General features: G+C 40.7%; 1 protein-coding gene across 1 annotated transcript in view; it reads right to left on the bottom strand.

Moving 5' to 3' along the window:
* LOC122128828 (ribonuclease inhibitor-like) overlaps nt 1-23767 on the bottom strand; it is a 55413-nt gene that overhangs the window by 27612 nt on the left and 4034 nt on the right. Inside the window, exon 4 of the mRNA XM_042703684.1 lies at nt 23017-23193. Coding sequence (XP_042559618.1) covers nt 23017-23193 — 177 coding nt within the window. The remainder of the gene's footprint in view (nt 1-23016; nt 23194-23767) is intronic.

The raw sequence follows: 23767 nt of genomic DNA, 5'->3' as shown, positions 1-23767 counted from the left end.
GAGTAAAGAAAGGAGAACTGAAATTCTCTAAACCAAGGACTGTCGTGACAAAGAGAGGACCCAACACTTACCTGTTGGACGACGGAAGGATCTGGAATGCCTCCCATTTGTCAGCGCTGTCAGAGTTGAGCACAGATTCCGATTCTAATGAAACAATGGACTGTAACACAGGGGCTGATCAACCACCTGACACTGACTCTGATAGCCAGCCCAGGCCTGCCAGGATTAGGAATCCACCTAGCTGGACCAAGGACTTTGTCATGGAGAAATTAACTGTTTCTGACTAATGTGAATGTGTTTTAAAGAGTGTGCTTTGATCTCTTACATTGTTATAGAGTGACAGTGTCCTGTTCAACTAGGTAACCAGAGGTATGCTTTGTTGAAAAGGGGAAGATGTTGTGTCCACTGATATATTGCATTGTTCTATGCATTCACTGTTGTAGTATTGAATTATATGCACTTGCAAGTACAGACACTAGGGGCGCTAGTACTAGCGGTAGTGTCGTGTTGAATGTACTGTATGAAGTTAAGAGACTGAGTAAACTACGCTCTCTGTTCCTTATGCTTCGTGTGTGTTAATGTCTTCCGAAACAACACCACAACAATAATGTTCTAAATCTGTTCCATTTTAAAGATGAACACGGATGTATAATGGATGGGGTAATGTTCATGTGAGTCAGATAGACGTTGTTCCTGCACGAGATGGGCTGTCTTTAATCTGTATCCATCTGAGACTTTTCTTACATGGTATATATCTTAAATTAGAGATTCATGAATGAATATCCAGTCTGTTTGCTTCAAGTCCCCATGTCTACATGACTAATAATGTTCTAAATCTGTTCCATTTTAAAGATCCAGACCCATTTTATAGATGAACACTGTAATCCATCTGATATTCCTCACACACTCTGTACACATCCAGGGCCGGATTAAGAACACTAAGGGCCCTGGGGCTACACATAGTCAAAGGGAGCCCCCAACCTTATCACACAATATTTTCAGGCCATGGTATAATGGATGGGGTAATGTTCATGTGAGTCATGTAGACGGCGGGCCCTGCATGCCATGGGCTGTCTTTAATCTGTTCCATTTGAAATACACACTCTGTACACATCAATCCACTGTGCACATTTTTCATACCTGGCATCTGGATGTCTCTCTCCCCCTCCAAAGTTGGTGCCCTGATCTTTTGACCGGTCACTCTTCATGGACACACAGCTGGGTTCAGGATAGTGTGACCTCCATTTCTGAGTTTTGCTTTACAAAGAAAAAAGGCATAATACTGTTGCAGTTGTGTACGTCACTGAATATATCTAAATGCTCTTTATTAGATGGCCCTACATATCAGTCCATTGTGTAAATTGTTCATACCTGGCATCAGGATGACTGTCTCCCCCTTTGAAGTTGGTACCCTGATCTTTTGACCTGTCACTCTTCATGGACACACAGCTGGGTGCAGGTGACTTCGGCCTCTCTTTTGGGGCCAGACTTTACAAACAACCCAAAGCCATTATATTACATTGTGCTCAAGTACAATATCTGTATGTTCTTTCTTTTGTAATTTGACAAATGAGCTGATGGTGGTTCACTCCATCCGCAGCCCCCCCCCCCCCCCCTTTATAGACATACACACACTCCTCACCTGAAGTCTCCATGACTGCCTCCACCAGCAGAGTGTCCATGGTGACTCGTGTTGGAGGCAGAGCTGTAGTCACTCCCTGCATGTTAAAAGATCACTTATTTTCAGTCTAGAACTTTTAAAGTCATCCTCTTCATCTTCCCTAAACAGATTTCAGTAAATCTATAGTATAGTGAATGTAACAGGGACAGCAGAGACAAAAATGGAAAATTGCTCCACTGTTTTATTTCCAGTGACTAGTATTATGCAACCTCCCTCATCTACTAGCTGGTTGTTTTAAGATAGTAGAAGGATTTTCACTCCAGGAATGCCACACTGTGGCGTACTGTTTGCAGTTAGCTATTCGGAGATTCTGCAAGCTACATGAGATTGTACAGAAATGTCATACACTACCACACCTGAAAGATGCGCACAAAAAGAATGAACAAAATATACAGTCAGAAGTTTGAGAAATAATCGTTTGAAACTCGAACCCACTTGTTGGCCTACACTTCATTCATTTATCTTTAATGTGAGTGGGGGATACTTATACCATCATGTAGCCTGCATATCACCTGTCAGGTGAAGTAAAAGTAAAACCCTGGAAGACACATTATGCTTTATATTTCAGAGAGTGAAGACATTCGTTGTGAAGGCCTCCAAGCGGGGTCGAGTTTTAAACAGTGATTTCTCAAACCTGCGACTGTATATTTTGATGATTCTTTGTGTGTGCATCTCTCAGGCGTGTATTCCAGTGTATTATAGTAGGCCGATTATGTTCCCCTCTGGATTTCTGTTTCGCTTTACGCACCCATACTAGAAGTCTTGCATGTTTTCAAGGTTGCCTTTCGTATTCACAGAACCAAGGTCAGTGAGAAGGACACCTGGACATACGGGAAACAAAATAGTTAAAAAAGTATTGAAACTCATAACAGAATGAAAAAATACACACTCCAAAAATGGTATAGGCTACAAAATGTATTGCCACACTTAATAAATAAATATGCAAGGCGTGAGTATTTGTCTTGTGTGGAACCACCTCCTGCAGGCATCACAGGTAATATGTTAACTAAAAAAGTGACCCGCTGTTTTAAAGAAATACTGACAGCAACAGTCCTGGTTCATTTATTAAATAGTGAATGCTGCACACCAAGCAATGCCCAGTCATAGTTACCCAGAGAGCCTCTGTTGCCATCTCCCTATAGCTCAGTGGAGAAAAGATGTTGAAGTGGGGAATAATGAAAATAAAATGTTTTTATTAGTTTCCATACATTTTATTTTCATATGTTAATGATAAGTTCTTAATAAGGTAGTATCTCATCAGAATAAGGTGTTTCCCTAACGGAGAACTAGAGGTATCGACAGTCACATGAATGGGTGTTGTTTTTAATCTACGGAAGCAACGCTGCTTCGATGCAAAGCTCCAGTATCGAAAGCCAAACAACTAAAACACACGTGTCTCGAGTTAAGGAAGCAACACTGCTTTGAAGCAATGTTTCTCACCTCGAAGTAAGAACAATGGGCCTCATTCTCGAACGCAGTTAAGAAGAATTTAAGAGAAATTTAAGAGGAATTTCTTCTGAATTGGATTTAGGACAACATTTGGCATTCATGAAAGTTTTCTCATCTGGGATTTGCTCTGAACTTCAGAAGACTTTCCGAACTCGAAATAGCAGTCGTAACTCGGCCAGAGTTTTCTCAAATGCGATTCCTTAAATCTCTGAAGTCTTGCATCTAGTCTCTGATTGTGGACTGCACAAAGCTTTCATAGGTCTACCAGGAAAAACTTCACCCTTTTCTATTCAAATTTGTTTACCTCTTAAAAACAAACCTGGTATTTTAGAAATGCATAAAATAACCAGACAAGTGATCCATCTGAATATCTGATCCATCTGAATATTGTTACAGATGTTTTAAACACACATAGAATATCAAGTTGTGGCCAAAGGCAGCCTACAGTTAGCCTTTTCTATTTCTATTTCCTATGTGGACAATTTTCAAGCTGGAGAAACAGTCCTACCTAGCATGAAATCCATCGAGGCAAATGTACCTGGACAAGCAGGTTTAACCAGCTAGTGGAAAGTTTTCTTTCACTTTTGTAAATTCCCAAACACACAGAAGTTTTTCCACTTGGTAAGAGCCACTCAGACAAATATAAAGAGCTCCACCCTATGGAGAGTCAAAGTGTACATGGAATATTGTGGGATCGCTGCACCTGTTCTTCTGTGGTTTGGAAGAACACAGGCAAACCCGTCTGTCAGAATGAAGCATCCATTCAGGCTCATTAAATCCTACTTTCCATGTAAAAATATCATCACAACAGGTCTCCTTGCATTGTGCTTGGTTAAATGCCCATTACACTTGGAATTGGGTATGTCTGTCTGTCTGTCTGTCATGTAAAAGCATATAGACACAGGGCAGAGGAGCCAGAACCACACACACATCATCTACTCTGGCCTGGCACAGTGCCACAAGAGCTGGCAGAGAAATGTAGCAGGGCAGCTATGGGGAATGCAGCCGAGGCATAAGGCTGCTATCTGATACACACACATCATCTGTAAGTAGTTGCATCGACGTCACACTTACAAAACATAGTTCACACAGAATCAAAGGTTTCAGGAAGCACACATTGTTAAAATGTGCAAGAGTATAGCATGGCTGATGTGAAAAAGTGTATTACCTATATGTGCTCTTTATACGGATATTTTTACTTACCATATCACATTATTGTAATTCTGAAAACCTAGACCTATTGAAACATGTCAAATGCTCTGAAACATTCGGTACACATTTTTAAAACCCTGTTTGATCTTGTGCTGACACATTTACTGTGTTGCTGTCTCTGCAATTTTTTTATATTGGTAAAATATTTATGTTAGACATCATGGACCAATCAGCTCAAAGGTGATCCCATACATGTTGATTGTGGAACTTTGAAACACTTTTAAACCTACATAACCTTTAACTGAATTATGAAGGTCATTATATTAAAAACTTTAACACTATGTGAAGAAAATACTGTACATGAATGTTCTGAATATTAATGTTTGGAGTGATTGAAAACGGTTCTGTGGACCATAAGGATGATTTCTTTTTGCACCATCTCTCTGGGGTGCCTGGACTGTTTCTGATTGTGGACTGCACAAAGCTTTTTTTAGATCTACCAGGAAATAACTCACCCTTTTCAATTACATTTTAAATATTCAAACCTCTTAAAAACACGCATGGTATATTAGCAATGAATAAAGGCCCTGCAAGTGACATCTGATCCATCTCAATATTGGTACAGAAGTTTTTAAACACACATAGAATATCAAGTTGTGGCCAACAGCAGCCTACAGTTAGCCTTGTCTATTTTGATTTTCTATGTGGACAATATTCAAGCTGGCATAGTGCTACAAGTAACATAAAATAGTTATTGATAATCACAAATACATAGAGATCAAGTAAAACATCAACTCACGTTTTCATTAAGTACACCTAGTTTTCCCGATTGGAGAAACAGTCATACCCAGCATAAAATCCATCAACGCTAATGTACCTGGACATACAGGTTCAACCAGCTAGTGGAAAGTTTTCTTTCATTTACTTCCAAACACAAAGACGTTTTTCTACTGGGCAACAGCCACACATACTAATAGAAAGAGCTCCACCCTATTGAGAACCAAAGTGTACATGGAATATTGTGGGATCGTTGCACCTGTTCTTCTGGGGTTTGAAGGAACACAGGCAAACACATCTGTCAGAATTAAGAGTCCATTCAGGCTCATTAAACCTTACTTTCCATGTACAAATATGAGCACAACAGAATGTAGGTCTCCTTGCATTGTGCATTGTTAGTAAATGCCCATTACACTTGAAACTGGGTCTGACTCTGTCTGTCTGTCTGTCTGTCTGTCTTTCTGCCATGTAAAAGCAGATAGACACAGGGCAGAGGAGCCAGAACCACAAACACATCATCTACTCTGGCCTGGCACAGTGCCACAAGAGCTGGCAGAGAAATGTAGCAGGGCAGCTATGGGGAATGCAGCCGAGGCATAGGGCTGCTATCTGATACACACACATCGTCTGTAAGTAGTTGCATCGACGTCACGCTTACAAAACATAGTTCACACAGAATCAAAGGTTTCAGGAAGCACACATTGTTAAAATGTGCAAGAGTATAGCATGGCTGATGTGAAAAAGTGTATTACCTACAGTATATGTGCTCTACGGATATTTTTACTTACCATATCACATTATTGTAATTTTGAATACCTAGGCCTTTTGAAACATGTCAAATGATCTGTAACATTTGGTACACATTTTTAAAAACCCTGTTTGATCTTGTGCTGACAAGTTTACTGTGTTGCTGTCTCTGGAAAATGTTTATATTGGTAAAATATTTATGTTAGACATCATGGACCAATCAGCTAAAAGGTGATCCCATACATGTTAATTGTGGAACTTAGAAACTCTTTAAACCTACATAACCTTTAACTGAAGTATGAAGGTCATTATATTAAAAACTTTAACATTCTGTGGAGAATATATATAAATGTATTGCATATTAACCTTTGGAGTGAAATTTGTGCTGTGGACAATAAGGATGATTTTTTATTTGCAACATCTCTCTGGGGTGCCTGGACTGTCTCTGATTGTGGACTGCGCAAAGCTTTTTATAGGTCTACCAGGAAATACCTCACCCTTTTCAATTACATTTTAAATATTCTAACCTCTTAAAAACACGCATGGTATATTAGCAATGGATAAAGGCCCAGCAAGTGACATCTGATCCATCTCTATATTGTTACAGATGTTTTTAAACACACATAGAATATCAAGTTGTGGCCAAAGACAGAATACAGTTAGCCTTTTCTATTTCTATTTCCTATGTGGACAATATTCAAGCTGGCATAGTGCTACAAGTAACATACAATAGTTATTGATAATCAAAAATACATAGAAATCAAGTAAATCACCAACTCACATTTTCATTAAATAGACCTTGTTTTCCTGAAACGAGAAACAGTCCTACCCAGCATGAAATCCATCTACGCTAATGTACCTGGACAAACAGGTTCAACCAGCTACTGGAAAGTTTTCTTTTGTTTACTCCCAAACACACAGACGTTTTTCTACTGGGCAAGAGTCACACAGACTAATAGAAAGAGTTCCACCCTATTGAGTCAAAGTGCACACGGAATATTGTGGGATTGTTGCACCTGTTCTTCTGTGGTTTGAAAGAACACAGGCAAACACGTCTGTCAGAATTAAGCCTTCATTCAGGCTCATTAAATCATACTTTCCATGTAAAAATATCAGCACAACAGAATGTAGGTCTCCTTGCATTGTGCTCGGTTAAATGCCCATTGCACTTTGAACTGGGTCTGCCTGTCTGTCTGCCATGTAAAAGCAGATAGACACAAGGCAGAGGAGCCAGAACCACACACACATCATCTACTCTGGCCTGGCACAGTGCCACAAGAGCTGGCAAATAAATGTAGCAGAGCAGCTATGGGGAATGCAGCCGAGGCATAGGGCTGCTATCTGATACACACACATCGTCTGTGAGTAGTTGCATCAACTGTGTTGCTGTCTCTGGATAATAACACATTAGTAAAATAGTGATGTAAGACATCATGGACCAATCAGCTTACAGTGATCGCATACAGCATCAGCTGACTCTGATACAGATGTTTCCCTGATTTGGAGAAAATCCCACAGCATCCGTGTCAGATCAAGGGCTCATGGTCCACTGCCGGACTGTGGGATTGTGTGTCTCTTAGGTCATCATGTCACTCTTACACCTGAGCGCATTTCCTGCAACATTAGACATCTTCTCTTAATCGCCAGGGTAACACTTGATAATGGCAGCCTGGCGATTCTGCTGACTCAGTGTGACCTATGTAAGCTCCTGTCAGACCTACGACACTAAAACTGATTCTGATTCTGTTCTAATCAGAGAAGCTGATGAATCATTATGTGAAGCCATTCTTGCTCTCTCTCCCTTGGTGTTTACCATTGTAAAGTATTAAACCTTGATCCTGATTTTTCTACCATTGCCTGACTGAGTCTCCATTAACTTTGGATATGTTCTTTCAAATATCTTTTTTTAAATGGTTCTGTCTTCAATTATACATTTAAATAATCAGTTCACCCAAAATGACCACATTTGAACACATTTAAGGTGCCCACTTTACGTGCACATATGGTACAAAATTGATTTAAAAAAGTAATGGTGGATTGTAAAGCACAATCATAACACTAAATATTTATAATTTCTTAAAATCCAAAAAAGATATGAAAACATTTTGTTTTGCTATCCAGACATAATACTTGTTATGTGTGTCTAATGAGTTATGTGTGTCTGCTTCACAAATACATTTGTCAAATCAGGATCCTCCACATGATCCTCAGTCTAAGACACCTGCTACTCATTCTCACTCTCATCAATCATGATCAGTAAGGCACATGACAAGAACCTTCATTAGCAGCACATTTCTTTCAAAACCAAAGTGAATGTGACTGATTAATGGAAATTTTCTCAAACTCAACTGCAATAAATCTGAAATACTCATTATCGGCCCTAAACACCTCACCCACTCAGCCCAGACTTTCTCCCTCAACATTGACGGCTCCACCATCACCCCCTCCACCCAGGTCCGTAACCTTGGTATCATCTTAAATCCCACCCTCTCTTTCTTACCCCACGCCAACCACGTCACCAAAACCGCCTTCTTCCACCTCAAGAACATTGCACGCCTCCGGCCCTCTCTGTCCTTCGACTCCACCCAAACTCTGATTCATGCCCTCATAACCTCCAGACTGGATTACTGTAACAGCATTCTATATGGCTCCCCAAACACTGTCCTCAATAAACTTCAATATGTCCAAAACTCTGCCGCTCGCCTGCTCACCTCCACCCGCCGTTATGAACACATCACCCCGGTCCTCCGAAACCTCCACTGGCTCCCGGTCAAACACAGGATCAACTTTAAAATACTACTCATCACCTTCAAAGCTCTCAATAACCTGGCCCCTTCCTACCTCTCTGACCTCCTCCCCCTCCACGCCCCTACCCGTTGCCTCAGGTCCGCCGGCGCAAACACTCTCAAAACCATCAGGACTAAGCGTCGGACCTGGGGCGACAGGGCCTTTTCTGCCGCTGCACCCTCCCTCTGGAACGACCTCCCTCTCCCCATCCGCCTGGCTCCCAACATAGAACTATTTAAACACTCCCTCAAAACCCACCTGTTCAATCTCGCCTTCACCTGACCATCCTGTTCAACCTCGCCTTTACCTGACCATCCCCTGCTCCCTCCCCTCCACTAATAGACTAGTTGCTACTTTTCTTTTTCATATAATGTTCTGTTTGTCTGTTTGTCCGACCCTTTTTGTTATATTTTAGTGTTGTCTTGTCATGCTTGTCCTAAAATGTCAAAGCGACTTTGGGTATATAGAAAAGCGCTATAAAAAATTGAAATATTATTATTTATTATTATTATATCAGAATCAGAATCAGAATCAGAATCAGAATCAGAAAGGTTTTTACTGCCAAGTAGGTTTTCACCTACGAGGATTTTTTTGTGGTACGTTGGTGCAAACAATAAACATACACAATAAACAATAAACAATACACATATTAAGTTACAGCAGGAGTGTGCAAAAAAGGTATTAGAGTCCGTGTTGGGGGGCGGGGATCCCGGGCCTTGTTGATGAGGCAACCGCAGACGGGAAGAAGCTGCTCAGGTAGCGTGAGGGTTTGGTCCTGATGGACCGCAGCCTTCTGCCGGAGGGGAGTGGCACAAGGAGTTTGTGTCCAGGGTGGGAGGGATATAAATGATTAGTGAATACAATTGATTGATTAGTGACTGCAAATTATTTTTCCTTATTTTAATGATTACACCACATCCTTTTTTTGTTTTCGTTGGAGAAACTATACCCAGTGTGTGTGTGTGTGTCTGTGTGTCTCTTTGTGTGCGTGCGTGCGCGTGTGTGCATGCGTAGGTGTTTGATGGACTGTAACACCTATATTGAAAGGCCATCTTTAGTTCAACTGAACAAAATTTGTGAGTAAAACATGTCAATTTGCTGCATTTAATCCTATTTTTCTTTTGCAGGGGTCTCTCGGAGCCCAAGGATGAAGAGTGTTACTCTTTTTGTAGAGGGCGTCTGAAATATGTTGACAAGTTGAACTCTTATTTTTCCAACAGTTCTCATGGAATTAGGTAAAGCCTGAAGCCTATAAACCATAACCTTAACCATACCTTTGAAGCATGTGAAATATGCCTGGGGTCTGTGAGACCCTAAAGATAACAGGAGGGTTAAGAAGTTTGGGGTCCTGAAAAAGATAAGCCATGCTTTTTAAAATCTGATCAAATCTGACTTTATTGCTTTACAGACATGCAACACCATGCAACAAGGTTTTATTTATTTTAAAGATGACAAGCGAGCCTTCAGTCAGCAATTCAATACCTTTGCTACCTTTGGTTGTGCCGTTTGGTTTGATGATGTCCAACAGTGTTTCAGGAGATAATTAGTGAGGGACTGAGGGAAATTATTAAGTGTTATAGCACAACTTGTAGAAAAAAAAGTTAAAACACCATGACAACTGGTTTCACTGTCAAGCAGCACACATACAATGTCATAATGTATTACTGATGACGTTTATCTTACTGTTACTGTAAATCAGTTTGGATGAAAGTGTCTGATAATGAACCGATGCAACCTCATGTTTGAAATTATATTTTGGTTTTATCCAAAAACACATTGGTGTTTTTTTCCCCCCTGAGCATACTGAATACTTCCTTCTTTCCCACCTAACATTGAGAGCACAGTTTTCACCATAACCACTTCAAGCAATCTTAGTCACAGCGCCACCCTCTGTTCACTCAGTGAAAGGCTCTACTATGGCATTGGGAGAACATCTCATGACATTCATGACATTTCATGGTAACATCAAAAAACGTATTCATAACCAGATATTACATCTGACCAGATATGTTCATTAATATTACACACATAATTTGAAGTCACTGCAGATCACGTGACTACAACATGGAATTCCATCTAAGACATGAATTACCCCATTGAAGATGAACTACCACATTGAAGATGAACTACCACCTTGAAGATGAACTACCACCTTGAAGATGAACTACCACATTGAAGATGAACTACCACCTTGAAGATGAACTACCACCTTGAAGATGGACTACCACCTTGAAGATGAACTACCACATTGAAGATGAACTAGCCCCTTGAAGATTAATTACCACATTGAAGATGAATTACCACCTTGAAGATGAACTACCACATTGAAGATGAATTACCACCTTGAAGATGAACTACCACATTGAAGATGAACTAGCCCCTTGAAGATTAATTACCACATTGAAGATGAACTACCCCCTTGAAGATGAACTACCACCTTAATCATGAGACCACATGAAAGCCTTGAATCTGTTTGAGCAGCACCCCTGATCAGGCTCTGGTTAGTGCTGTGTTCACTCACACCATTAGGAGGAAGGGTTTGGGTGAGACATGGACACAGGACGCTAAATCAACAACATTATTGAAGAAGAAGAATCTGATTAATTAAAAATGGTGATTATGTATTACTAGAAAGTAAAATAACTCCTTTAAATGCATAACTGGGTCCCCACTTAATACCCAGTTAATACTTTACGCTGTTGTGTTTGTATGTGTTAGGTATTATTGACATTAATGCAGTTAAAAAGAATAATTAATCAGTTTACAAATATTGGTTTAATCTGTTTAGAAATTGTGATAGTGTATCACTAGAAAACTAAATAACCCTTTAAAAGAAGGTAAGATCAGGTGAATGAATTGGATTTGTGCTTTTTGTTGGCAATAAACAGAAGACTTACAGCTCAGCTGTTTAAATACTGTTTAAATACTCTCTCCAAATAGTAATCACTTGTTTCATGGTATAATTTACATACAAAACTGTTAGTTCAAAAAGTATGTGCTTTATGAGTTTAGATGTTGAGAAACTGTGCTGTCAACATACAGTACTACACACACCAAACCTTAACAGAAGAACTTACATAATGCTCTCTAAACACCAGCTGATCTCCCCATTATATTTACACTTACTTACATATGTGGACAAACAGTGCTGGGTTTCAAAGCTCTCAAAAGTCCTGTCTTTGCGAACTCCACAAAAAGATTGTGATTAATGTTATATCTTTTTTATGTTTGAAGTCTGTTGTTTGGGTGATTCTGATTTGGCTCCCACCAAACTAAAAGATCTTGTGCACATAAAGCAATCTCGAGTCCCAGCTCTTTAACTGGGTGGCGTAGTTGGATTAACACTGCCACTTTCCATTACAAACACTACCCCCCCCCCCCAGTCCAGACTAAAGCTGTGGGATGCTGCTGTAGTCTCTCCACCTGATCTACTTGCAGAAACCATCTGCCTACACCGGCCCCCACCACATTGTCATGACTACATGCTACCATTTACCTGCAATGCAAATAATTGCCAGCATCGACATGGTTTTCTGTTCCATCACTGTACTTACCTGTGTAATAGTACGACCACACTGTATACCCACTATGCTGTTCCATCACTCTACTTACCCTTGTAATAGTAACCTTACGAGCACACTGTATACCCACTATGCTGTTCTACAATACTTGAATCCTCTATCACTTCATCATTGTTTGGTACATGTTATGGCCACTGTCCTCAAGTAGTTTCATTTAACTGAACTGAGAAACATCATCATAAGAGTTCCTCTCTGTGTCTTTTTGTGTATTAAAGTACTGAAGGTGGAACAGATGATCTTTTCTCAAATGTGCTCAAACCTGCCATGAGAACAGATTAGTCTTTCAACATCTGTACATTCATAGCTACTAGTCAACATCTGATAAAATACATTAATAATAATAATAATAATAATAATAATAATAATAAATATAGCTACAAGCAGCGATGCGGATTCCTCCTAAGATTGCGAAACCAGGGGAAAATGTATATTCTTTACAATTTTGGAAAGAAGAGTAAAAGAAGGAAAGAAGAGTGGAAGAAGGAAAGAATAGAGGAAAGAAGAGTGAAGAAGGGAAGGAAGAAAAGAAAGAATTGTCTTGCTAAAGGACGCCTCAACAGGGAATTGAACTAACAACCTTCTGATTACAAAACACCTTCTCTACCCCTGCACCACTGTCACCCAGGTAAATAGCTCAAAGATTTGCTTACATATTTCTTCACTTCCTGTTTGGCGGCTTATCTGCTGAATTTGAGTGGCTGTACCGGACAAACGGTTGTGAGGATCAAAATTCTGTTGAATAAGTTTTGTGACGCTTGGTCTGAAGATCATCTCTGGTGATTTTGAAGAAGATTTGACCAAAATTGTAGGAGGTGTAGGCATTCAAAGGTTTTTTGATAAAACCGGGAATAACAGAAAATCTATACAACCGAAAATTGTCGCCATTGAACGTTGAATTCGTCTTTATCCAAGGAATCCAATGGTACCTCATTTTTGAAAATCGGTCAAACGGTTCAAAAGTTACAGTGTTAACAAAAGTCCAACTTTGACCCGTTGGTGGCGCTAGTGTGGTCTAGTGGGAGACATGAAACTTGGTGTGAGTGAAGAAGGGACTGTCCTTAATGAGTGTGCCAAATTTCAGAAAAAGTTACCATATGGGATTTGAGAAAAATTGTAGGAAGAGTATAGCCTGACGATGTCATACTCATAATTCTAGTCAGAATATGAGTCTGAGACCGCTCCGTTGGGCTGTGATTATGGGGCGTGTTTCAACGAACTAGGGAAAAAAGGCCTCTTCGCTCAATTGGATAGGCTACCAACCAATCAGAGCAACGTAGTATGACCATAACGTAGACCATGGGGCCAGCTGATACATTAAACTTTTTACCGGATCCCGTAGGAAGGACGGCAAAACATCTTTTCGATCGACAAAATGCCTTGATCGCGTTTCTCTGTTCCTCTTTCAAAATGAATGTGCTGTCAATGTCTTCTAAAACAGACTCGAATTTCCACATTTCAGCTCTCCAACGGCAGCCATGTTTGTTGAAAACGAATTCACCCAAAAGCTCTTTGTGACGTGGTTGATTACGTTAGGGTTGATCATCTGTCCATCATCGTATAAAGCCCGCCCTGACAATTTGATTGGTCTATATCTCCTCACAGATTTTGTGAGGAGATAATTTCTCCCCAAGGAGCGACACCCAGACCGAAACTTCCGACCAAAATAATTTGTGGCGTGGCTAAGTTCGTCTGGCATCCAGACTAGGAAGAGTAAGGGGCTTTCAAAGCAGTTTGATAAAACCGGTAATAGCGGAAAAATCTATACAACCGAAAATTGGCGCCATTGAACGTTGAATTCGTCTTGATCCAAGGAATCCAATGGTACCTCATTTTTTGAAAATCGTCAAACGGTTCAAAGTTGTGTGTGTTAACAAAAGTCCAACTTTGACCCGTTGGTGGCGCTAGTGTGGTCTAGTGGGAGACATGAAAACTTGTGTGAGTAAAGAAGGGACTATCCTTAATGAGTGTGCCAATTTCAGAAAAAGTTAGCATACGGTTCTAGGGGCTGCCATTGACTTCCCATTGCAGAAGAATAATAATACCTACAATAACAATAGGTTTCCTGCTGACGGAGGAATCCTAATAACAAATGACACACAACATTGCTGAACTGAAATGAACATTTATTTCACACTGTTATTGTCTGCATTGTCTCTGTTTGCTTATGTAGATCTGCACTCTGCACTCTACTTATTATTTCAAATAAAAAAACAAATAGTAATCAAAAAAACTAAACTCAACAAACAAGGTCAGTATTTGGGTTAAAAATACAAATGTTTACTGTCTTCAAATTGGTAGTCCCCAGATAAAAAAAACAAGCAAAAAATGAATAAAATCTCAATTTATGAAGTTCATATTACAGAGAAAAAAAAACTATTACATTTATATCAAAAGTGTCCATATTCATTTGTTTCTTGGTATGTTTTCATGTTTTAGTTTTTTTATATGGAAACGGACATTTTTGCCTGCCATATCACTTCCACCAAGCTGATCTTGCCGTTCCTCAGTAATAAAACGTTTGCAAACAGAATATATCACCAAACAGAATAAAAACACACATTTCATTATGCGTAATGCGTACCACACTTGGACCTGGGTCTACAGAGTACCAAACCTGCACTCTGGCCTCAACGCCAAAGAGCCATGCTCGATGGTATCATGTGTAGTGACGGCACGTCGTCACACTGCCTTCCCCTTCGGGAAGCGCACCCTTGCGCTTCACGCACACAGGCATTCCTCACGCATCCACTAACCCTACTTCTCCCATCCCACCGCTGCCACCAAATGTCAAAGGGTAACCATGTCAAGCGTCTTTTAGGGTAGGCACAACAGGCAGCAGGGAGAAAAAAACTCTGGGTAGGCAAATGTATTTGTCCTCCACCAAGTGCATAATCCAAGAAAGATGAAAAAACAAACAAAAAGACTTGAATCAAAAGAGATTTACAAACAGCTGTATATGCACAGCCAGTGTTACAGCTTAATACAAACGTCACTAAATAGAGACAAAGACATCAACCTCACGCTTCTGAAGATGATAGAGAAGAGCATAGACTCAGCTCACCAAACAAACTCTCACCAAAGAAGCCTCCAAACTACTACTACGTCAACCCTTTCATCAGGTAGCTGAACTCTCCCTAATTGGCCCATTTCACCACAGGCCCACAGCACAGGGGTGAAATAATGTGTCAAAGAAATACACATTATACAAAGTAAAAATGGTACCCACAATAATTAGAACAAAGTCAGGCCTTCAAAATAATGATAACAACAGTTATAGGACACATTCACCATTGAAAACCTTACAACTCAATTTATGGATTTCATGGCGGCAAGAACTCATTCAAACTTGTTTGTTGAATAAGCATGGTATGTACACCGTCAGTCATTCCTAATCATGTGTTATATACAAAGACAACTGAAAGTCAGTGATTTGACGGAACAATATTTGTACAATAAAATGGGGATTTTGAACAACGGTAAATGAATGAGTGTGGTGTGAAATGTTCGGCGTGACCCCTATGCTTCCACACACGCCAGCCAAGATGAACCAGTTCAGAGAGTTATGTGGGGATGTACAATTAGAACTGTAGAAGTCTCCGTTGGCGGTTAAAAGAATAATGTCCATTGCGTCCGCCATTAGGTACCACTTAGGAAACGCGGCATCACAAGTACTTAAATCAGTTTAGAGACGGTGATTATGTATCACTAGAAAACGAAATAACCCTTTAAAGTGTTGCAGTGGACAGGTAGACACACAGTGCTGATCCGTGGGGCAGCTGGATGATCATCTGGTACTGAGTGTCTGGAAACTGCAGCATCTGCAGCAGCTCTGTTCCAGTCAGACTGACGGATGATTGATGGCTGCCGAGTTACCAATACCTGTTGAGGAGATTTTGTAGATTACATCATCCTCACTAATTGGTTTCCCAATTAGGATTCCTCAACACTGACATGTGTAAACATGTAGAACAGCTCTGCTCCAGTCAGACTAATGACTGATTAAAGGTTCTCCAGGAAATGTCTGCTAATGACATTTTACACATCACACAGATTATACTCTGATTATAATATTTTAAACATCACACATATCCAAATATATCATATATGGAGATGATAAATAGACACAGTGACACATGTTTATATGTACAGTGGATAAAATGGAATGCTATTGTATGTGCTGTATTCATTACTTACTGTAGTTCAGTCAGGTTATATTTAGGATCTTTCTGTAGAGCAGAAAGCAGCTCCACATCAGACTGCTGCAGGGCGTTACTTCCCAGGTGTAGCTCTCCCAGACTGGAGGGGTTTGATCTGAGAGCTGAAGCTAAAGATGAGCAGCTCCTCATTGTAAGGCCACAGTACCGCAGCCTGTAGACACGCACACAAACACACAAACTGTAAGGCCACAGCACCTCAGACTGTACACACATTTGAATAACACATTATAGAGAACACAGACTCAACACAAAGCCCAACACGCCCTATATACACATCACACAAAAACATTCACTGTCATACACATTGTGATGACCCCGCCTCTTTTGGTTGCGAGAGAGAGAGAGAGAGAGAGAGAGAGAGAGAGAGAGAATTTTTTGAATTTTATAAAAAACTTTTTATTAGGTAAACAGCATTGCAAACAGTGTTTACACATTATTCAAAACCAAAGGAAACAAAACATCAAAAACTAAATCATCGACCTTAGCACAGAGCAACATTTATTTTCTTCAGTTTAAAACAGTCGTACAAAGTAAATCGCTAACACCATTTAAATGTAGAGAGCCAAACTTCATGGTGTTACACATACTGAAAAAAACTAAGTAGACTTTATTTTTCCACGCAACTTTTTTCTCAACTTGCTCATTATTTTCCGGAGACGAAACACCGCCGTATCCTCAAACACACCCTCCCTTATCCACCAGGCAGCGTCGCTAATAAACTGCGAGCAGTCTGGAAAATGCAGTTCAACCTCCACGTTCCGCATCCCCTTCGTGACATGTAGGAAAGTATTAATGCTATCTGCAGTATATGTCCTATCTTCGCTGGAGAGCTTTACATCTCCCTGCGAACAATCGGACCAGTTTGAATCCATGGATTCGCAATCGCTATCATTTGTGTGTTCATCTTCTTTATTTTAGTCACGTTAATCTCCGGGCCCATTTTTCTCTTCACCGGGGCTTTGAAAACTGGGTCTATGTCGATAGCCTCCACCACATCCACCGACGTTTGAGGGACTGTCAGTGTCTGTAATTGAAGGCCCCTTCTTATTTCCAGGTTCACATGATCCAGCGCAGGCTAGCTCTTCTGCGACAAAATAGCAACAGCAGGCTCCATCACCACCGACTCACCCGCCACGGCTTCGGGGCCAAGCACAATCAGAAAATCCCCCTCAAGTCCGCTTCCCTCGGTCCCATCCACCGAGGGTTCTACCTCAGTGACTGGGGGAACGACTGTGAGAGACTCATTGGTTTTAGCTGGAGTTTTCTCCTTTTCAGTTTTGGCATTTTTGCCAGGACAATAGCGACCAATGTGTCCTGCTCCACCGCAACTGAAACATTTCAACGCAGTGTCTGACGTTGCATACACCACATAATCGAACCCTTCCACCCTTAGCTTCAGTGTTAGCTCAATCTCCTCCATGCCACTATTTAGGACCATGTACACTTGTCTTCTAAACCAGTGGTCCCCAACACCACCGGGCCGCGGCCCGGTACCGGTCCGTGAGGCATTTCCTACCGGGCCGCAAAGAAAGAATAAATAATTTATATAATTTCCGTTGTATTAATTATTAGAGTCTGAAAGGTGTTTTATTTTGAAAAACGATCGGATTTTCCCCGACGTAACATTCGCCTGTGCCTCTTGACACGTCAAGACGCTTGTCTCGGTCACGTGATACGTTACTCAAAAAATAAACCAGCAAACTAGCGAAAATTAGTAAGAAACAAACGTCCTTGGAGAGCTTCTTTGCGAAGGAGAAAAGAGACGTGTGCACCCATCCACAGACTCCACAGCAATGCGAAATCAACTTCAGACTGATCAAAATCATGTCAAAGCGGACCTAACTTCACCAGTGCAGAGGTGGAGGTATACTGTTGCAGAATGTAGATGTGTCCATTCTATTCCAATATGGCTATATCCATGCGATTGAGTTTAATGCTTATTTATTTATTCAGTTACATTTGCAGTGTTCGTGTAGTGCTTTTTTAAAACATTACGATGCCTCTTAGAATCATGAATTTAAATGTGAAACGTAATTGTTAATGATTAAAATATTCTCATATTTTTTATTTTTATAATTATTTAAGGATGTCTGTAGAATTGACATGAACGCAATCGCCACGGTTTCTCACAAATTAAGCCCTTAAGAACTTTTTTCTCCGTCTGTGACATTGCGCGCCCCCCACCCCCCACTTTGAGAACCACTGCTTTATAGGATAAAATACAAGTCAGTACAATGGTGAGTTGTATTTTTCATGCACTTAACATTCGTTTTTATGCCGGTCGCGTTATTTTATTTTTGCTGTATTTATCTGCCGGTCCGTGAAAATAATGCCTACATTAAACCGGTCCGTGGTGCAAAAAAGGTTGGGGACCCCTGGCATAGAACACTATTCTCTACACAGACTTTCCATTGGGGCTCACATATCACTCCATTGCTTTCACCTGGACTAATTAACCGGACACTTGTTTATCAACCTATCTGCGGGAGCGAGGGGCAAAGAGGGGAGTACAAAAAGAGGAAGCAACTGATGTACGACAGGCCCGGCGGGGACAGCAGAACCGTGACGGACAGACGCTATCGTCATGGAGAGCTGTATTTGAATGATCAATGCTCACAATTCCCGAGCAAAGGAACGTAAGCTTTGCTTCCTATTTTTACATGCCATTATTACTGTGTACGTGGCCTGCGGTACGTTGATCCTTTGCCTGACTATCCGCTGGCTGCTGGTGGCCATTTCCGGGTTGGGACCGAAAGGATTCCACTGACAGAAGTAGGAACCAAGAAAAGCCAACGTGGCGAATATTCCAACGCTCACGACAGCCAGCGTAAAGGGAAGTATCTGTTTCTATCTAAACCCCATTGCGCTGTTTATCGGATTGGCTGAGTTTTAACGATTTCTTTTATTGTGGTGTATGGACTGCCTGCTCGAGAGGCCGTGACTGACGTCATTGGGAATCCCCGGAGAAGCCCATCATCTTAGAGGGACGTCGCCCATGATGGCACAACAAGTGATTCACACTGGACAGATGTCAGCCTTTATTTGACTGCAATTGGACCCCAGCTGTGTCAGCTCGCTACTGGGTTTTCATTGTGGACATTTCATTTATTGAAAGACTGCTTTTAAAGATAATTTATAGCTTCAACCTTGTATACAATAAAACTATTTTTATAATTAAATACTGTTGGTACTTCTGTGTCCTGGGCATTCGTAAATTTAAGGAGGCGGCCATACGGCTGACACATGTCTCTCTACTGTACGGTGTGACACAAACACACACATACACAAACAGGTTTCTCTACTGTACGGTGTGACACACACACACACCCACGACACGGGTCCCTCTACTATATAATAGGGTGTGACACAAACACACACACTCGACATGGGTATTTTGTAAAATAGGGTGTGAAACACACACACCTCGGTCTCTCTATTGTAGGGTGTGACACAAACATACACACACACAGACGGGTCTCTGTACTGTAGGGTGTGACACACACACACACACACACACACCTCTCTAGTATAGGGTGAGCTCATAGCTGCTCTGTACTATTTCCAGATTCATATTTGTAATACATATTCATACTCTAGTGGTTTATCTCAGCAAACCCAGTAACCATCTTCCCCTTTCATAAAGGCAAATGATAATAGGAGACAATTTATCTAAATGTACATCAAATGTGAAGATGCTAACTAGTCTACATGAGACATTGCACTACCTGTAACTCCCTAACTGGGTTGTATGAAGGTTAGTATAGGTCAATAGGTTAGCATAGTTTATTATATGTGTATTATATGTTATATGTATATATGTTAGTATTATATGTATAGGCTGCTATGCTGCTCCGTATTGTATATCTATCTTGTATATTTAGTAAGGTTATCAGAATCAGAATCAGAATCAGGTTTTATTGGCCAAGTGAGTTTGCACAAACAAGGAATTTGACTTGGTAGAGTGGCTCTCAATGTGCTTACACAAAATATACATTACAACACAATACAAAACAAACAGTGCAACAGTGCAACGGTCTAAGAAGTTTAAAAAATATGTACAAGGCGGAATGGCTATATACAGTAGATTATTTAGGTTATTATATGTTTATTATGTGTAAATGATGTTCATAGTACTTGTGCAGAGTGTACGTCATGGTTTGTTATGTTATATTATGTGATGTTATATTATGGTAGGTTTGGGTGGCGCCTTGTCGTAAGAATTTCAGTGCCCAGTCTGACCCTGTGTCATTTTGTGCATCTGACAAATAAAAGACTTGTAACTTGTAAGACTGTAGCGCTTTGATACTTTCCCCAAACTCATACTGCATGACGAGTCATACCACAGATACTAAGTTTCAAGCATGCTGTTGCTTTGCACAGTTCCAAATTCAAATTCATTCTTTAATCAAGACTGATAAAGACTGAGACTCTTGCAACGCCGAAAAATGACCAGAGACTCTAGCGTGTATTCAGATTCACTCATTGCTTTTTTATAATTACCAGTTCCCTCTGTTGATGTAAAGAGTCATTTGCTATTCATTTAGGGAGATATGGAGATGGTGACAGTCCAGTGCATCATAATTGCAAGCACTGTCCTGTATCATACGGTATGTGTGTCAAGTCAGTTTTCTCTAATCAGCTCCTAAACAGAAGAGGAGATCTGCAGTAGTAGCCACTGACTCAGTTTAATGGGGATGTCTCACAGGAATGTTCTTATTGTCACTCTGGAGACTCTGTGTTTCAGTTCTTTTCTGAATGTGCCAGACTGTTAGTTCTCCTGAGTGGTTTGCTTAGAAAGCTGAGTTGTAAATCCATGATCACTACAAACATTCTGGTTACTGGATATGGCCCTTTTCACTGTACTCTGACACTTGCAGCTTCAGACACGATGAAATGCTTTGGATGTGGGAGAGTCAGGCATCTAGTACAAGATTCCCCCTAAAAAAGAAGGGATGAACCTGCCAATGAACAAGGTTTAGGTGCTGATCAAAATGAGTCTGCTGCAGCCAGGTCTGCTGAGCCCCCTGCAGCTGATTATCCTACAGCTGATTATCCTGCAGCTGACACCCCTGCGGCTGGCCCTCTCACGACAGACTCCCCTGCACCCCTGCTGGTGGGCCAGTCCAGGGTGGGGTCGCCGGGCCAGGGCCAGACACGGATGGTTTCCGTGCGGGGGGAGCTGGTGTGGGTGTGCTGCTCGTGGTTGAGCCCACAGTAGCAGCTTGTGATGTGGCTGATCTTATTTCCCTTGAGCCTGTCACAGATGATCCTGGTCCTAGCGCTCAGTTTGTTGTTAAACAAGCAGAAGAGATGGAAAGGCTAATATCAGATATAGTGTCAGAGATGGAAACGGAGGCGTTATTCAAACTTCTTCCAGGACCGATTGCAGTTTGTTAATGATGCTACATGTTTGATAAGAGAAGGAGCCTTTTCTGACATAGAAATCTTTCGACTTTGGAAAAAGGTAAACCAACTGTGAAAGCACATTCGGAACGATGAGAATGTTGTGGTTTGACTTTCTTGTCTTTATAAATATTGTTGCATCTTTTTATTGACTGTAGTTAAAAATAATTTTAAATCACACTCTTTGAATTAACCTAGATGAAATGCATAGATGTAATGTTTGTGCAGGAAATGCATACTGACGAAAAAAAGAGGTGGACTGGAAGAGAGAAAGGGATAGTCTAACGGTCCTAAGCCACACATCCTGGAACCTATACCTTTTGCTTTGTTTTGTTTGTTTGCAGCCTTGTTACCAACTGTACAAAAGTGCTAATGCAGTTTTGCATTGAAATGTGCATGCATGTCAGAAAAATATAGATGTAGTTGTCGCTGAAGAGATTTTTCCACTTTTACTGCTGTATGTATAAGTCATGGGCTATCAATGCGACAAAGTGATCTATAAATGGCACCCTGTATTGCCCAGCAATTGGACCCCAGTCAACTGCTTATGAGGCAGTGACACTATCCACTTTATCACTAAGACTGTTTACCCACACATACTAAATTTACCACTCAATAGTGGTATCTACAGTATTGGAACAGGCAAACCAACCGATCAAACAGTTTGTTCTTGGTGTCATGATCGCGGCTTGGCTTGAAATATTTGTGGGCGTCGGGGATTGTAGGGATGGATAAGGTATGCTAAAGTATTTTTCTCTCTCAAGACTGTAAGTCAAGGGAAAACGCTGCCGTGAATGTGAACTTCAGAAAAATATGGTTCCAAATACAGAAGACACCATGGATCAGCATTAGGGCTACAGTAGACTTCTAGTGGTAGTATGCTGTGTTGCTGTTTCTGAACTGACACTTTAAGTTCTACTAAACTACAGAAATTGTCACACAGAGCAGTCATGAAACATTGCTGTATTTCAGATTCATTTCTTTGGAATTGCAATACGTACTGTAAAGAGGTGTCATACTTTCTTCAGCTTTTTTGCAACGCAACACTTTGCATACTTGAGCAAAAATAGAGGATACTTATCTTTACATTTAGATTAAATATACAGTTCCCTCTGTTGATTTAAAGAGTCATTTGGTATTCATTTAGGGAGATATGGAGATGGTGACAGTCCAGTGCATCATAACACATGACACTATCACAAACATGAAAACATGATCTTACTCTAGTGTCTCCAGTCTGCAGTTTGGATGCTTCAGACCAGTAGAAAGCAGCTTCACTCCTGAATCTCCCAGCAGATTATTGCCTCCCAGGTGCAGCTGTCTCAGACTGGAAGAGTTTGAGCTGAGAGCTGAAGATAAAGCTGCACAGCTCTTCTCTGTGAGGTCACACCAACTCAGGCTGTAGACACACACACATTACAATTAAGACATAGAGATGAGAATCACAGCAATAAAGAGACAGACAACAGTTTCAGAATACACACAATACAACTAAGACTAAATATCTCCCTCTTTCATCTATCCATCCAACCATCCATCCATCCCTCAACGATCTTTATAAATATTGTTGAATCTTTTTATTGACTGTAGTTCAAAATTATTTTAAATCACAGTCTTTGAATTCATCAAGATAAAACACATAGATGTAATGTTTGTGCAGGAAATGCATACTGATGAAAAAAAGAGGTGGACTGGAAGAGAGAATGGGCTGGTCTAACGGTCCTAAGCCACATGTCCTGGAACCTATACCTTTTGCTTTGCTTTGTTTGTTTGCAGCCTTGTTACCAACTGTACAAAAGTGCTAATGCAGTTTTGTATTGAAATGTGCATGCATGTCAGAAAAATGTAGATGTAGTTGTTGCTGAAGAGATTTTTCCACTATTACTGCTGTATGTATAAGTCATGGGCTATCAATGAGACAAAGTGATCTATAAATGGCACCCTGTAATGCCCAGCAATTGAACCCCAGTCAA

The sequence above is a fragment of the Clupea harengus genome, chromosome 25, assembly GCF_900700415.2.
Source record: "Clupea harengus chromosome 25, Ch_v2.0.2, whole genome shotgun sequence".
NCBI classification, from domain to species: Eukaryota; Metazoa; Chordata; class Actinopteri; order Clupeiformes; family Clupeidae; genus Clupea; species Clupea harengus.
This window is presented reverse-complemented; position numbering and strand designations above follow the sequence as displayed.